The 17,021-nt window shown below is 37.1% G+C and overlaps 1 protein-coding gene across 1 annotated transcript in view; it reads left to right on the top strand.

The window, feature by feature from the left end:
* The window catches only part of LOC150085885 (uncharacterized), a 166,482-nt gene that overhangs the window by 104,737 nt on the left and 44,724 nt on the right, over positions 1-17,021 (top strand). The window contains exon 6 of the mRNA XM_090374728.1: positions 9,139-9,340. Within this exon, the coding sequence (XP_090230854.1) occupies positions 9,139-9,340 (202 nt within the window). The remainder of the gene's footprint in view (positions 1-9,138; positions 9,341-17,021) is intronic.

The following is a 17,021-nucleotide window of genomic DNA, read 5'->3' as shown; positions in this document are numbered from 1 at the left end:
ACAAATATACAAACTATATCGGGACGATCGGTCCCTTCATCGGCTGACATTAATGATAAAAAACGCTACAATGGAACGTCAAATGATTCCGGGCCTGGTCGTGTATTAGACAGTGAAGCACTTTCACAAGATTGGTGAACGTTATGGAGGCAGGCAGAGGTGAACGGTATGGAATGTTATGGGGCTTAGAGAGGAACAGACATTCTGTGTGTTATCAGACACTCAGTCTAAAACACTGATGGATCCAATATCTTTATATTTCAGAACATTTAGGAGAATTCCGGTTGGCCTGCCTCCCTAAAATCCAATCATGCACACCTTCTCGATGGCAAGCCTGCTACGTCACTTACGTGGCAACGAACGTGTAGAGTGGTTCTTTTCAAGACGCGTGGTCAGCATGAAGAGGAAAAGACCAAACCCTCCAGCACATGACAGCACGACGAAACAAATGGCCCTCAGTCCCCAGCGGCTATCACTCCCCCTCGTACGGCAACGAGAGGATCAGAGTGGAAGCATAGGGTGCTAAGAATCTCTGGGTACGACGAGGCTGCCATGCACGGAAATGGAACTTGCCCTGTTATAACATAAAATCGCTCATGGGTGAACATAGGATATTAGAGCTCGGAAAAGGAATTAGAAAATGTGAATTGGAATATCATCGGTTTGGCTGACAAAAGAAGAAGAAATGAATCACTTATAAGTTTATCAAGTGGAAATTTGCTACACCAATGGAAACAGTGAAAGGAGCGAAGGTGGAGTTGGCTTTCTGGTCAATAAAGATATAAAAAACAACATTTTGGAATTCAAAAGTACATCACCAAGGGTGTCAAGGCTACTACTCAGGATTTCTAAGAGGTACAAGCTAAAAGTTATTATGATTCATGCACCAACATCAAGCCATGACGATGAAGAGGTTGAAGAAATGTACACCGATGATAGGTTGAAGAAATGTACACCTAGATGAGCAGAAAACCCAGTATCATTATGGTGGACTTCAATGCTAAGGTTGGAAAGAGACAAAACAGCGTAGGAAGGGGCACTGTAGGAAATTTTGGAATTGGTGAAAGAAATAAAAGAGGTGAAATACTTGTGCAATTTGCAGAATCTCGAGGAACGTCAGTAATAAACACTTTTTTCAAGAAAAGGGTAAACAGAAAGTGGACATGGAAGAGCCCAAATGAATTAACAACTAATGAAATAGACTTCATCCTTACTGACAGAAGATATATCATGAATGATGTTACCATCCTGAACAAGGTAAATGTTGGAAGTGATCACAGAAGATATAGATGTAAGAAAAGAAAGGAAAAAACCGACTGGAGTAAATAATACGAAGGTCTTTGAGATAACAAAAGAGGAGAAAAAGCAGTATGTACTGGAACTTAAGAACAAGTTTGAGCTTCTGCAGACTGCTCAGGACCAAGATATCGACGAGGAACATTACAACTTTGTGAAAGTGATAAAGCCCAAGAAACCTATAGGTAAAAAGAAATCCAAAGAAGAAAAAATTAGTCAAGAAACACTTGTCATGACGAACCGAAAGACAACAAATGAAGAGCAAAATAAACACTGACAAGGAGAAAATTGAGTATATTGAGTTATTTATTTATTTATTTTTTTATGTGAACTCCAAACACGAGAGGTATTAGAACCTATAGTACTTAGTACCGTGCTTGGGTTGGAGGTTGAGAAGACGAAAGAAGATATTTGTTGACACTGGACTTGAACTTCTGTAGATTGTAATTTTCAGGAAATACGTATGAAGGAAGGTTGTTCCAGAAAACGGCAGTTGAATGAATAAATGAGGAAGATGAAAAGTTGGTTCTGTGGGTTTGAAGTTGGACAGTAAATGGATGTTGGCTGGTGGAGGCACGTGTTCGGACTGTTTTGAAAGAGAGAGCGGGAATTATAGAAGCCAATTCAGAGAAACAGTGCCCATGGAAGTATCTGTAGAAGAAGCATGCAGCAGAAACAGTGCGTCTATGAGAAAGCGAGTGGAGAGACTCTGTTAGAGATGAATCATTAATTAACCTAACTGCCCTCTTCTGAATGGAATCAAGAAGCCTGAGAGAGGTTTTGGGGGCACCATCCCAGATGTGGGAACAATATTCCATGGCAGGGCGGATTTGCGATTTATACAGAGTAAGCAGCTGTTTGGAAGAAAAGTAACGCCGAGAGCGAAAGAGAAAACCAAGTTTTTTAGATGCAGAGGAAGCAATATTTGTAATGTGCTTGTGCCAAGAGAGAGTAGAAGTCAGGGTAATCCCCAAAAGCGATATCTCATTTTGCCTAGAGATTGGAGTGTCACCAGAGATAAGCATAGGAGCAGAAGAATCCTTTTTGCGAGATATAAGACAAGACTGAGTTTTAGAAGGGTTGAAATCAACTAAGTTGTCTTTGCCCCACTGGAGAATTACCTGAAGATCGGCATTTAAGGAATTGGTAGCAGATTTTCGAGAAGTTGAAGCTGATTAGAAAGAGATTCAGAGAGGACATAAAATTTAACACAAGAAAAGTAGAACAATCATTAAGGGAAAACAAAGGACTTAAATCAGCAGCAATGAGCAGTAATACAGAAAGACAAATGATACTGATACTGAAGAACAGCGATGGTGTACTTATAAATAGCAGAGAAGGCATCATTCAAATAGTAGAAGACTACTATAGAGAATTATACAAGGAGCGAGGGAATGATGTCACAAATTAGTAACACATACGACACACCAGATTTCCTTCCTGATGAGGTAGAACATGCGTTGAAGAAAATGAACAATCAGAAAGCCTCGGGGGAAGATAAAGTTACTGTAGAGTTGTTAAAATTGGGAGGAAGAGACATGACACAAAAACTGGCAAGACTCTTCACAAAATGCATTAGAAAAGGTGTGACGCCTAAAGAGTGGAATAATGCAATAATGGTTTTGCTGCACAAGAAAGGCGATAAATCAGAAATTGGAAATTATAGACCAATAAGCTTGTTATCCCACATCTACAAGTTGTTCACAAGGGTCATTACTAACAGATTAGAAAGAATACTTGATGAGAACCAACCGAAAGAGCAAGCTGGCTTTAGGACAGGATTCTCAACTATGGATCTCCTTCAAGTAACATCATAGCTAATAGAGAAAGCAAATGAACATAAAACACCTTTATGCCTGGCATTTGTGGATTATGAAAAAGCACTTGACTCCATACAACATAAGACAACGTTTCGGGCACTGGAAAGACAAGGCATAGATACCCCATATATTATGATTTTAAATAAAATATATGAGAACGCTACATCCTTTATTAGACTAGACAAAGATAGTAACAAATTTAAAATTGAGAAAGGAGTTCGACAAGGAGACACAACATCTCTGAAGTTGTTTACTGCTGCCCTTGAGGAAGCTTTCAGAAGATCAGACTGGTCGCAGAAAGGAGTCAATGTGAATGGAGAATATCTAAACCATTTACGATTTGCAGATGACACTGTGATCACAAGCCAAGATCCCAAAGAATTAGAGGAAAATCTTAGTCAGTTATGCAGAGTTAGTAAGGATTTCGGATTAACGATGAATATGGCTAAAACAAAAATAATGATGAACAAGTATGCCACAGAAAGGGATATAATCATTGAAGGAGCAGTAATTGAAAAGGTGAAGTCATATACTTATCTGGGACAAGTCATTATCTGTAATAATGATAAATGGCTGGAAGTCAAGAGAAGAATAAATTTTGGATGGATAGCATTCAGGAAATAGCGTTCTCATATATTTTCTTCAAAATCATAATATATGGGGTATCTATGCCTTATCTTTCCAGTGCCCGAAACATTGTCTTATGTTGTATGGAGTCAAGTGCCTTTTCATAATCCACAAATGCCAGGCATAAAGGTGTTTTATGTTCATTTGCTTTCTCTATTAGCTGTGGTGTTACTTGAAGGTGATCCATAGTTGAGAATCCTGTCCTAAAGCCAGCTTGCTCTTTCGGTTGGTTCTCATCAAGTATTCTTTCTAATCTGTTAGTAATGACCCTTGTGAACAACGTGTTCACAGGGGTCAATAATGTATACATTGGTTCAATAATGAGCCAATGTATACTCCCCACCATGACTTATGGAAGTGAAAATTGGGCATTCACTAAAAGAATGGAAGAGAAGCTGAGAACTACCCAGAGAAGTATGGAACGAATTATATTGTGAATCAGACTGTTTGATAAGAAGAGAAACACGTGTATTAGGCAGCAAACTCAAGTAAAGGACAATCTTATCAAAACTAAAGAACTAAAATGGTCCCCAAGAAGAGCTAGAAGAAGACTTCTTCGGTAGTAAGTGGATGGCCATTGCACAAAACAGAAGGAACTGGAGAGGCCTTCATCCTGCAGTTGCTGGAGAGGGCTTCATCCTGCAGTGGACTGAAAATGGCTGATGATGATGGAGGCAGTTGTCTTGCAATGTTGAGAATGTTGACATGCATCCCACGTACGCGTGTACATTGTCAACTGCATGTACCTCATTCTCCCCAAGTAACTCATTTGTGTTCCTTCCATTTAACGTTCACCAACCTGGTGCACGTGTTTCACTAATACATGACCACACCCGGCATCATTTGATGTTCAATTGTGACGTGTTTTGCATATTAATGTCAGCTGATGAAGGGACCCATCGTCCTGATATAGTAGAGGCATGATTGTAAATAGTTTAGTATTTTGTAAATAGTTTAGTTTTTTGTAAATATTTGTATAGTTTGTTATTATTTGTATAATAATAACATTACACAAATATAACGCCCTGACAGAAATCTAATCAGGAATTACCTAGGTAATTATTGACCTAACCATTTATAGTTACGTAACTGCCTCACCCTCTTCTCTCATTGGCTCGAATAAATATCACTAGGAGGAAAACGTTTTTAATGTATAGATAAGCTGATGAGCCAAAACATTATGACCACATACCTATTTTGATGTTGGTCCTCCTCGTGCAGCCAAAACAGCTCGTACCCGGCGAGGCATGGACGCTACAAGATTTCTAAATGTGTCTTGTGGTATCTGGTACCGACACGTAACAACCAAATCCTCTAACTCCTGTAAGGTCCGTGGTTGAGACGCCGCAGATCGGAGTTGTTGTTCCAACACAGACCACAGATGCTCGATGGCATTGATGTCTGGGGAATTTGGAGGCCAGAGCAATACCTGCAAGTCTTCCTCATGTTCCGCGAACCAGTCTCAAACAATACGGGCGGTGTGGCATGGGGCATTATCCTGCTGAAAGATGGCACCGCATAATACACACGCACTTTTCACTCACTTAAACCGCAGGCCCATCGTAGAAGTTCTACTTGCATACAGAGGATACTGGTGGAGATGGATGTTAGTCCAGGTGCCACCTTAGACATATACAGGCAGTTCTCGCTTTAGGAGTTCCCGGGTTTACGAGTTTTTTTTTTTGTTTTTTTTTTCAAGTATCATGTAGTTTTTTGAACAAAATCGAAAATATGAACATTAATTGCAAAAAATGAATGTTATACATTCATAAATACCGCATTTCAAACTACCCGCGTAGCTATACAATACAGTGTACCCCGCTTTACGATATTAATCCGTTACCATCGTATCGCGAAAATATCGTAATGTGAACCCAATAACATTGTTTTTTTGGTAATTCATTCCACGACCTCGGAAGTTCAAATTTTCGTTATATAACTCCCTAAAAGGTCGTTTTTATAGTGTAAAATGTATTAATTACCGATTCAAATCATTAAACGCACTACACTTTCAACGTTATCATATGTTATAAGAACCAATTTTGAACGGCTTTGTGATATTTTTCTAAAGCACATTTCTGGAAGTCACGACCATAAAACAAAAACAATTTGCACTTTCCGGTTTATTGGGCTTTTCTGTTACTGCAAGCATTTATAATCGGGTAGTAAACTCGATGTTATTGCATTTGTGAAAATACCGATAGCTGGAATTGTGTGGGTTTTTACGTTATTATGGTGAAATGTGTTAATGATTCCGAAAATTTATTTATGTTTTTTATATGATTTTCAATCGTATAAAAAATATAAATAAATTTTCAGAATCTTCTCTTCATTCCTTTTTTTTTAAGCTTCGTAAACATGTTATTCGGCGCAAATCGTGTTAGTTGCTATTTGTGAGTTCCGTTAAAAAATGTTTATGCATGCTATTGAAATTTATGAAGAAAAGAGAAGATTATCTTGGAAATAAACACCTCTTGAAGCATTTCTGAAGAAGACGCAACAAACCAATGAGTACCGAGTCAATAATGACTGATCAAGGAGTGTGCATTCAGTCGATGATGATTTATTTATTTATTTAGTATGATGTGATCAATACACGAAGGAACCAGTTTTTTCTTGCTTCCTTCGTGTATCGTGGCCGGGATATCCAACCAACCGGTTGGTTCGGCACCATCGTGATATCCAGCCCGAGGCAGGAATCGAACCCGCGACCTTTGGGTTGCCAGGCAGGTACTATACCTACTCGACTAGCCCAGTCGGCAGTCGATGATAATCATCATCATCGACTATTTTATACCGGCTATTTTATACGCTGCTGAAATTTGGGCATCTGCATCGCCCTCACTTCAAAAACCGGTGTTCTCGTGTGAATACTGGACCCTGAAATGGGCCACAAATAAGCATCGCCGACCCCCTCAATTGAGAACAACTGACATGGCTGAGCAGCTAAATGTACCCAGGCTCCCGAGGTTAATTGACAGCAGGCGTTTAATGACTTCAGTAAAAATGTACACAGGAGTGATAAACGCCCCAAACATCTGGGATTTCTGTCAGTGGCACAATCCTACGCCATCCTTGAGGTCAGAGCCCACACTAATCCTCAAATACAACCGGTTGAAACTGTGTAGTCGGTTCCTACCTGCCCAGGCACTCCCCAAAATCCAGGCGCTGCTCCGTCTTGGAGTCGACCTTCCGAAATTAGCTACCGACTACAAATGCCGTCACATGCTCCTCGAGTGGATTCCATCTGTGGAACTGGGATAATTTCCTCCATATGACGTTTAGTCCTCACTTTTCATTATTATAATTTACATGTTTGTAACTCATAATTTCCATGTAACAGTATTTTTTTCCTTTTGCCAATTAATTTCCTTTATAATGTAAAACTCCTGGCCATGTCGCCGTGTTGAGTATTATTGTCTCTAGTACATGTCCTGTACTTATTAGCAATAAAGAATTTATTTATTTATTTATAATAAAGAAGAAGAAGAAGAATAAACATTTTTTAACATTTGTAAGTCATAAATACTTTCTCTATTATTATAATTTGCTTGATTTTACAGGCTACGATTTAATTTCTTCGGATAAATCAATCATTGTTTAAACATAAACTAATTAACTAACTAATTTTATTGTTGATAACCGTAACATAAACAAACTAATTAGCTAACTAACTTCATTGTTGATAATGTAACCCTATTTTTAACATTATGTCTATGGGAAATAAATTCCCGCTTTACGAGCGCGCGCTAGGAACGAATTAACTCTTAAAGTCAAGAACTCCCTGTACATACATAATACCTAAACATCATTGCTGACCAGAAACACCCTTTCATGGCAACGGTCTTCCCCTCTGGCAGAGGGAAGACAGTGGATGTAACATACAACGCTTTTGATGGCAGCAGTGAATCAAAATTTGAAATTACATAAAAAAGCACATACTGCCCTACCACAAATGTAAATAAAGTGAGCAGTCACCCTACGACTGTCAAAAACGCATTTATAATTTATTTGCACCAGTAATTAGGGTTCCCGCAGAGTCTGTCACAGTTACTACATTCAACTGTCATTCTTCCACATCGTGTTCAAGAGGCCTTAATTCGAATTCAGTACAAATGGGAAGAACTTTTATAGACTTTTTTTTCCCCCACTGCCGCCGAGTTAGTTGCTTTCGGGGGAGGGTTGTATTGTTTTTATTTTCTGGATTTTCATCCGAAAAATCAGGCAGACCGACGCTGAAACATACAAAGTACACGATAACGCTATTTTAGATACAGTACAGTGACGCGTCATGGCCATAGCTGCTTAGCACTTAACAGACTCTCTCTCTCTCTCTCTCTCTCACACACACACACACACACACACACACACACACACACACACACACACACACACACACACACACACACACACACAGTTACTATGGTTCTTAAGCATAAAAAATATATAAATCGAATTTTGCAAAGGACTGTCACTACTAATTACCTGTTACAAAAAATGACCTACATGTAGTAGAGGAAGACAACATATAAGGACGTCCATTTAATGAGTGCAACTGGCGTGATTTAGCAGATAAAAATAATTAATCTGTGTTCTAGTTCATTTTCTTCGTTAGTGCTAAAATCGAATGATAGGCTTCGCGGATGAGCTATTGTTTAATTTATTCAGTAATTTAAAATTGATTTGTAATATTAACTTTGAGGGAGGCTGCGAATTTCAATGTTTAATTTTATGGCAATGAGCATCACTGGGATACAGGGAAAAGCATATCCCTTTTCCCCAAAACGTTTCTAAAGAAAACTTCATAGGGGATTAAAATATATTCTTTCGATATTTAGAATGAAAAATTCAGGAAATGCAGACTATTGCATTATTGTATCAAGTCAGCTCATGGGTCGGATTTTTACAACGTTGTTTTTTCCAATTTTCCAATAACGTTAAGAATTATAATATATAATTCGTATATATTTGATTAATTTCCTGTACAGATGTTGACTAATTAATAACGATCACTAATTAAAGTATATGTTTAGTAATTCGGAAAGTTTTCTGCTCTATTATTGTGCTGATAGCCTCTGGGCACTCCATGTAAACACGACCTGCCCCTATCACATTACAGTCTCATTATCGAGACTGCAGCCTTGAAAGAAACCACTCGATCCAGTCTCTCCAGTTACAGAGTTTGCTTCTGTCAGTTAGCTAAACGATGCCATGGTCTATGCATGAATTAGAAATGCCAAGATTAAATTTCGGGAAGAGAGAACGCCTCGAGACAGATGTGTCCCAAAGTATTCATGCAATCATTCATTACCACGTGGTATTTCTTTTCTTTAAATTGTACAGTGAGCGAACCAAATATTTCTACAACACAAATTTTCTCGAGAATCCCTAAATATTGTGTACTATGGTAAAACAAGGTCCAGACCAGGGATGGAGTTGGGTGGTAGCAATTTCTTGCTGTTATATGCATTTCGCTTTATTTGGATTCTTTCGATCTTGCGGAGTCCTGTATGTAGCTTTACTAACGACCTATGGGGTCAGCAGAGGGGAAGCTGCTTGGCCATTTGGTATCTGCTCGGCAGTCTTTAATCTCATAGGTAAGTCCACCTTCTATTGTTTATGAGCTAGAGATCACAGAAAATTGTTTTTATTATTATGCGTTCAAAGAAAGAGGTTTCCGTGGATAATAGACATCATCCAAAGAATAACTGTAATTCAGATATATTTTAATCGATCTTCTATCGAGGTATAAAATATCTTAATTAATTAATAATCTTTATTGTAATATTAGAGACTATTATAATAAAGATTATTATAATTAAGTCTTTAATTAATTTCTGTATTCCATATTAAAATTGGAGTATATTTTCTTTATTTTTAAGGTATACTCCATGCTTCCTCCATGCAAAAATGATGGCCTCATCACTGCAATAAGTAAATAAGTATTAAAGCAATAAAAAAACAACAACCAGAAAATAGATACACGTCTATAAGACTTTAGAAGCCCAGAAAATAGGCCATTAATTGCTATTTCATTGCTTAAAAAAAAGTAGTTCACGAAAGCCTCTTTTCAATTCATGGAACCAGTAACCACCTAGAAATATCTGATTCTCGTCGATGTGATTATATAACATTGGACTTAAGATCGTTTAGCTTTCTTTCACAGTTGTTCCTTAACCTGAACTTTGAGCTTGCATGCCATTCTGATAATCAAGTAACTACATGTCGTTATGAATGTAATAAGTCGAACATACAAGTTTTGGTTTCATTTAGTTCAACTTGCATTAAATTTACAGAGGGTGAAACTTATGAGTCGCAAAAGGGTGAGTAAGAATTGATTGTTTACAGAAAAATGTACACGGTAAAAATTTTCATGAAACTGTTATCAAGGAAGTTCGGGATTAGAGAGAGAGGACAAGACGACGGCAAAGCATATCATTAGGTTTTCATAAAAAGTAGTAGTAGTAGTAGTAGTAGCATGTGATGCAAGAAAGCAAGTGTATGAGCTTATGCAGCATCAGCCAAAAAAAAAAAAAAAAAAGTGATAATATACTTAGCCTACGGATTAATGATCAAAACAATGACGTCTAGATATTAACTCAGATTTTATACTGTCAAACTACATTGGTGTTCAAAGGCTATTTTAGCCTTTTAAAATTTTAGCAGTAATACTGCCATAAAAATACAGACTACAGCAGCACTGTAAACAAATATGCTGCGCATAATCTGTTACAACATGCAAATCAGGCAATCAAATAAACTACCTCATTTTGAAAACGTCTTTATTTCGGTTTATATGGTGATATTAACTTCAAAAAACCACTGTTGCGAAAACTATGGATCGCCTCGTACATCGTAGTTATGCACGAAAGTAGAAAAAGTGAAATATGTAACTTAAATAACTTTTGAATAAAATTTTGTTTCTCGACATTTTTGAAGGGTTTGGTTCTTTACTTTCTTTATACCTCGTATAATAAATATCGAAAGAATAAGGTGCTTGTATTATGTCCAAACAGTGGAATCACCTCTGAACGAAAAACTCGAAGGTTTGAGTTGATTAATTCAAATATATAACATAGTTCCCCATGCATTCTGTAAACTGAATGCATGAGGAACTATGTTATAGCGCGGTTAGAAAAACAATTGGCTAAGTCTATCCACTCCATATACAGTACACACTATGAAGTGGGTGACCTTGGATCGCCTTTCGTTTTTCTACTAAATATAGTATGAAGACCACAGCGGAATAAATAATTTCCGTTTATTGCAGAGATGGCCGAGGCGAAAAAGTTTACAAATGCACGCTGCAATGAAAGACTGTGCATTTTTCGATCGATGCTGCAATCTTCTTGCTTTTGGCAGCCCACACCAACCACTGGACCACGAATGGCTCAAATGTAATGCTCAAGTTTTTAAATAGGTCAACAACTTTAATGGTTTCTCCAGGAACAGAATAATGAAATAAGAGAGGCAGTTTACCATGACAGAAAACAAAATCTACAAAATTTGCATTTACTGGGATTCGAAAATATTTTGTTCTCTTGAAGTCAGATTGTTATACTATCTAGAGAAGATGTTTACACTTTTTAATCAGGCATTTAAAATGATCAGCAAACAACTGCCAATTTATATTAGCTGAAGTACTGCTGGAAAACCAATGAGATAAATAAAAGAAATCTCAATGGAGAGCAGGAAGGAGTAAAAGAAAAGCTCGATTTATCAGGCTAATTTAACTTTATCAGGCCAATGAAATAATAAATTTACAATACGATTTAACAAATATGGACACAGCCCTAACACGATGATAATTTATTATCATCGTGTTAGGGCTGCAATTGTGTCGTGATAATTTATTATCATCGTGTTAGGGCTGCATCGTGTCAGCAATTGTTCTTACAATATTTTTAGCTCTTTGAAAGCTTTCAGGAATTGCATAATTCTGGGAATTTTTTAAAACGTTTTCCACGAAATCTCGATAATCATTAATATCAATTTGGTAATTAAAAATGTCATTAAATACGAGCAATTGTTCTTCAGCTGCTTTCCATGGAACTAGTACTTCTTCAATATTCAAGTAATCTGGTTCCAAAAAATCGAGGAAGCCCAACAAATCGATGATTTTATACAAATTTTATATTTTTTATGCTTTCTAAAGTAATTAATTCATCAGCTTTTTTTTGTATGAACCCTTTTCCTTTCCAATCATTTGAAATGCTTTAATAGATCTTATCACGAGTTTTTCAGCCTTTATTATGTCTATATTTCTTGCTTGCAGTGCATTTGAAATAAGAGAAATTTCGTTTAAAATATCAATCATCAATGCCAAATCAGTTATAAAATATTTTCAAGACGGTGAGCCATACCTAAGTATTTTTTTTATTTGAATAAAAATAGTGGTGTAGCGCTGGATAAGCCGCCACGCAGCTAGGGTTGACCTTAAACTACAGCAGCCCATCTTGGTCCCAAAACTCTACAAATCTTTATAATTTCAAGTCCAAGTTGTTCAGATATTTTGGAAAGTTCAATTTGGTTCTTATTGGATTGATGAAAAATAGTATATATCTTATCAATAAATATTTTTAAATGATTTACTTGCTTTATTTCCTTTATCAAATAATCTAAAACAAGATGAAGGCGATGAACAGTGCCACATTATTATGTTTGGAAACTCTTTTGCAATCCTGGTGCTCACTCCAGATTTTCTCCCAAGCATAACGCTGGCACCATCGGAGCAAAATCCTATTAAATTTTTTTTAGGTAGTTCTTAGTAAGCCCAACATTATTTAAACTTTCCATAACTGAAGAACATATTGTCTCTTATATTGAACATATTGTCCTATTCAACTAGTTCAACGAAAATTGTTAGTGATGTAACTGAATCCTCAACTTTTAAGACAAGTATAATAACTGGTTTGCAGGATATCGTTGAAGCTTCGTCAATAATCAAACATATTTTCAATAATTTTATTAAATATTTCTTTTTTAATTTCCTTTGCAATGAAATCAACTACTTTCACAGCAGTTTTACGAGAATGTAATCCTATTTCCATATCTAATCCATTTTTAATTTGCACTTCTATCTCATCTTTATGTCTGAAAACGGTTTACATCTTTTTACCAGGCTGTAAACTGAATTAAATACTCTACAAGTAGCACTTAAATATTTTTAATTCATCGTATCTATTACTTTTGTTATTGAATCCTGCTCACATTGTTTTAAGTTCTCTTTACAAATGTTATGAGCTTTTGATGAAAAATGTTCTTTCATTTTGTTCCTTAGAGAAGCTTGTTGTACCTCTTTATTTTTCCCTGATGCCTCAATGTGAAAACATTTCCATTCTTTTGACACTTGAACACTTTTCTCTTTTATAAAGTCATATTTTGCACAATACTCGCAAAACTTAACCCTGGGGGCTCACATCTGGTGAGTATGGGCTTGGCACACCTAGGGTCCTGAGCTGAATATCATCATTCTTCTCTTTCTTGGTGATTCCCTTCTACTTTTGACTCTCTCTCTCTCAGGGTTACTCGGAAACTTTTTTTTTTTTCCTGGTGCAGCATAAGCCTCAGGCTTCCTTGCATCATATGGATAATAATAATAATAATAATAATAATAATAATAATAATAATAATAATAATAATAATAATCTAACGTTTTGTTAAAAATTACCAGTCCGTCATATTTTTCTTTAAAATTGTTATATTGTTGCACTGTCCAGCATTCAGGAAGATTATTTTCGATTTTGGAGTTATCGTTTTTTATTTCAATAATTGACGTGCTGCTTTCTTCAAGTTGGAGTGGTTGTGCTTGTGACTGTTTTGTACCATTCAAGGCCAATTCTGATACAACAAATTCTGATTTTGGTTTCTTATTGAAAAAATCTGTCAAACCTGTATTGAAAAAATCTGTCATGTTTTATTTCAATATATTATAGAGCAGGAGCGGATATGTGCCTATATATGTAAATATTTTTACAGGTTCTGTCCACGTGTGGTCAGATCATAAACTTTTATAAACAAAGCACTGTGCTTATACCATTGATAAACATCAGTTAAAAATGTAGTATTTCATCAAAGATATGAGTTTTATGAAATGAATAAATAAATATTACACGCATAGTTCCGTCTAATTTTTTTCACCTATGGACTGAACAAACATTACTACGGGCACTTGGAATACGCTGTTGCGTAGATGAACCTTAAAAAAATGTAAGGAATGTAAATTTGTGATTTCCATATTGTGTGGCTGCCCAGGCGCCCACTTTAGAGAGAACTCTGTTCCATTTTAACAACCGGTACGCTGAACTAAACAAAAAATTAGGTATCGGTTCTGCCGAACCGGTGCGAACCGGCTGAATCCCACCACTGTATACAGGGTGTCTTAAAAATATTAGTACAAACGTTTAGGGGAGGTAGGTAACATCTAAAGGAATGTGAATCGCATAGGAACTCATAACCGGAAACGTCACAGTAAGTCGGTACACGGCGCTGTTCATCAGTTCGCGAGAGGGAAAATTTCTGGTTTACTCATTCAAGCAGTAGTCGCCGCACGAAGAGCATGCATGGATATACGAACTGTGAGCTAGCAGATATGCACCTAGTGTATGGATTAGCAGAGGGCCCACACGGTGTGCGCCCCAATGCGGCACAACATCGCTTCGCAATAAATGTGTGGGCAGGTATGGTCGGTGACTGCTTAGTCGGCCCATACCTGTTACCATCCCGCATGAACTCCGCTAAATATCGAATCTTTCTTGAACAAGTTCTACCAGGGTTACTTGACGACGTTCCAGCAAATGTGAGACGCAACATTTGGTTTCAACATGACGGGCACCTGCCCATTATGGAAGGTGTGTTCGTGACCATTCGAATAGGCATTTTGGGCGTCGATGGATTGGCTGTGGTGGACCCGTTGCCTGGCCCCCACGCTCATCTGATTTATCGAGCCTCGATTTCTTTCTGTGGGGGGGTGGCCTCAAATCTATCGTGTATGAATCGCCTGTGGAGACGGAAATGGATCTCGTGACGAGACTCGTCTGCGCTGCTGCTACTGTCAAAGAAACTCCAGGTGTGTTCGACCGTGTCCGCCAATCCATGCTGCGTCAGTGTCACGCATGCATCGCGTCTAATGGTGGAACCTTCGAGCATCTGTTGTAACATCATGAAATGCATCCATCTCGTACTCCATTGTTAATATTATGTCAAATAAATGTTTGCCACTAATTACTGTCTTGTGTCATTTCTGCTTCTTGTGCCTCTGCTACTACTTTCCCGTGACGTTTCCGGTTATGGGTTCCTATGCCATTCACATTCCTTTAGATGTTACCTACCTCCCCTAAACGTTTGTAGCAATATTTTTGAGACACCCTGTATATGAGAGAGAGAGAGAGAGAGAGAGAGAGAGAGAGAGAGAGAGAGAGAGAGAGAGAGAGAGAGAGAAGGAGGGAGAGCGAGAGCGTTTTTACGGCGATGACACGTCTATTGAGCTCCAAGGCAGTAGAGCCAGCTTAATATCTTTTATCAAAAAAGAAACCCTTTCTACTAAGAACTTGGAACAAGTAATTGCGCATAAAATGTTCTGGGACCATTTACCATGGGATACACATGGAAGATCATCAGCAGCTATATATTTTACTGTTCTATAAAATGATTTAATTCCTGCAGTGTTTAAATACCGATATCGAAAACTAGTGGTTATGAAATAAATAGGAAAGAAATTCATGGAAAAATGCTTGGTTTTATTCACAGACCTAATTAACTGTGACTCAAGTACATGTACTTCAAATTCGCTAATGATAAAAAGTAATAAGAACTTAATTGTCTAGCCGTGGTGGCCTTAGTTGTGGCCTCAAAACTTAGAGAGAAATAAAAGTATTTACCGGTAATTTTATCAATATTTATACCCATTCTCCAGCCACCCTTCCCCAGTACAGTGTGATTCACTAATTTTAAGTAAATTTTTCGATCAATGTAAAAATTTTATTAGTTTTACATTGATTGTAAAACTAGTAAGTTACCTTTTAACTTACTAGTTAAAAGTTACTTTACATTGATCAAATTTTAACATTAATTGTAAAAACTACGCAGTAAACTGTATTTTACAATTAATGTAAAAATTTGATAAATAAAAAATGCTCTGCAAATGTGGGGGCTGAAACTTTAAATAAGTTAGGACGATAATTATTGAATGATTCACACTATTCACTGCTGTGTAAATGTGCTCTTTTGTTTCACATAACTCAGTGAGATGGCCTTCAAAATATAAAGTAAACAGGGAAATCTTATCCCGAATTAAGCATTTAAGATATCGCTGTGACAGTTTTTGAATATATTCCAGACTACAAGACTATATACATTCTCAAGTATCACAATAAATAACTTTTATTTAATTATTTAATGCTGTGCAAATTAAACGAGTTGTTCTGTAATATGATAATCAAATATCAAATTTTAACCATATATAACAAAAAAGCACATGAGAACGTATTTTTTATTCAGCGCATAAGATTCCATCATTAAAAACTACATGTACTAGCTTCGTTCTACAGATGAAGGTTGTGCGCTGCGCTGAGATTATAAATGACGGAGATCATACATAGTACAGGAACTCACTGACTTATGTAAGGGTTGCGTTCCGGGGAAGGCTACGTAAGTCGGAATTTCCCCCATGCTCGTGCAGCACTCGCAACTGTGCTCGCTGAATTCATTGAATCATAAAGAAAAAAAAATAAATGTTGGACGAACATGTAAATGGAATTATTTATTGTATTTATTCAATTTTTTATCTCATGCACAGGAAAAATTATAAAATTACAAAAGCGTGCAATTTAAAAAAATTCCAAAATTATAAAATTACAAAAAAAGAGAGACAGGCATAACGTCAGTAAATTTTACCTTTCGAGCATCGTTGCCAGAATCGTCGTCTTCAGCTGATAAGTACGCCGCTGCGGAGGTAGGGGGCTGTGGAGATTTAGAAGGGGTCGGCCGCTCAACCTTACGAAAGAACACATTAATGGATGACTGGACGGTGGCTTTTTTCTTTTCATCGTAGATTTCTTTGTAGCAAGCAAGCATATCATTCACCCCTCTGTTTACTTTTAAGAATCGTTCGCTGTCAGGATGTCCATCTTCTCAAACCTCGCCATTGCCGATGCAATTTCACGAAATGCCATTGCCATCTCTCTGGTGATGAATCGTCTCGGCTCCTCATTTGGTTCATCTTGAGCTTCGTCAGCATTTTCTTCTTTCACTACCGCTGCCTGCAAGTCAATATGTTCT

Source organism: Mastigoproctus giganteus, chromosome 5, assembly GCF_048544385.1.
Source record: "Mastigoproctus giganteus isolate SK-2022 chromosome 5, ASM4854438v1, whole genome shotgun sequence".
Taxonomy (NCBI): domain Eukaryota; kingdom Metazoa; phylum Arthropoda; class Arachnida; order Uropygi; family Thelyphonidae; genus Mastigoproctus; species Mastigoproctus giganteus.
Note: the sequence above shows the minus strand (reverse complement) of the source record. Positions and strands in the feature narration are given on the sequence as shown.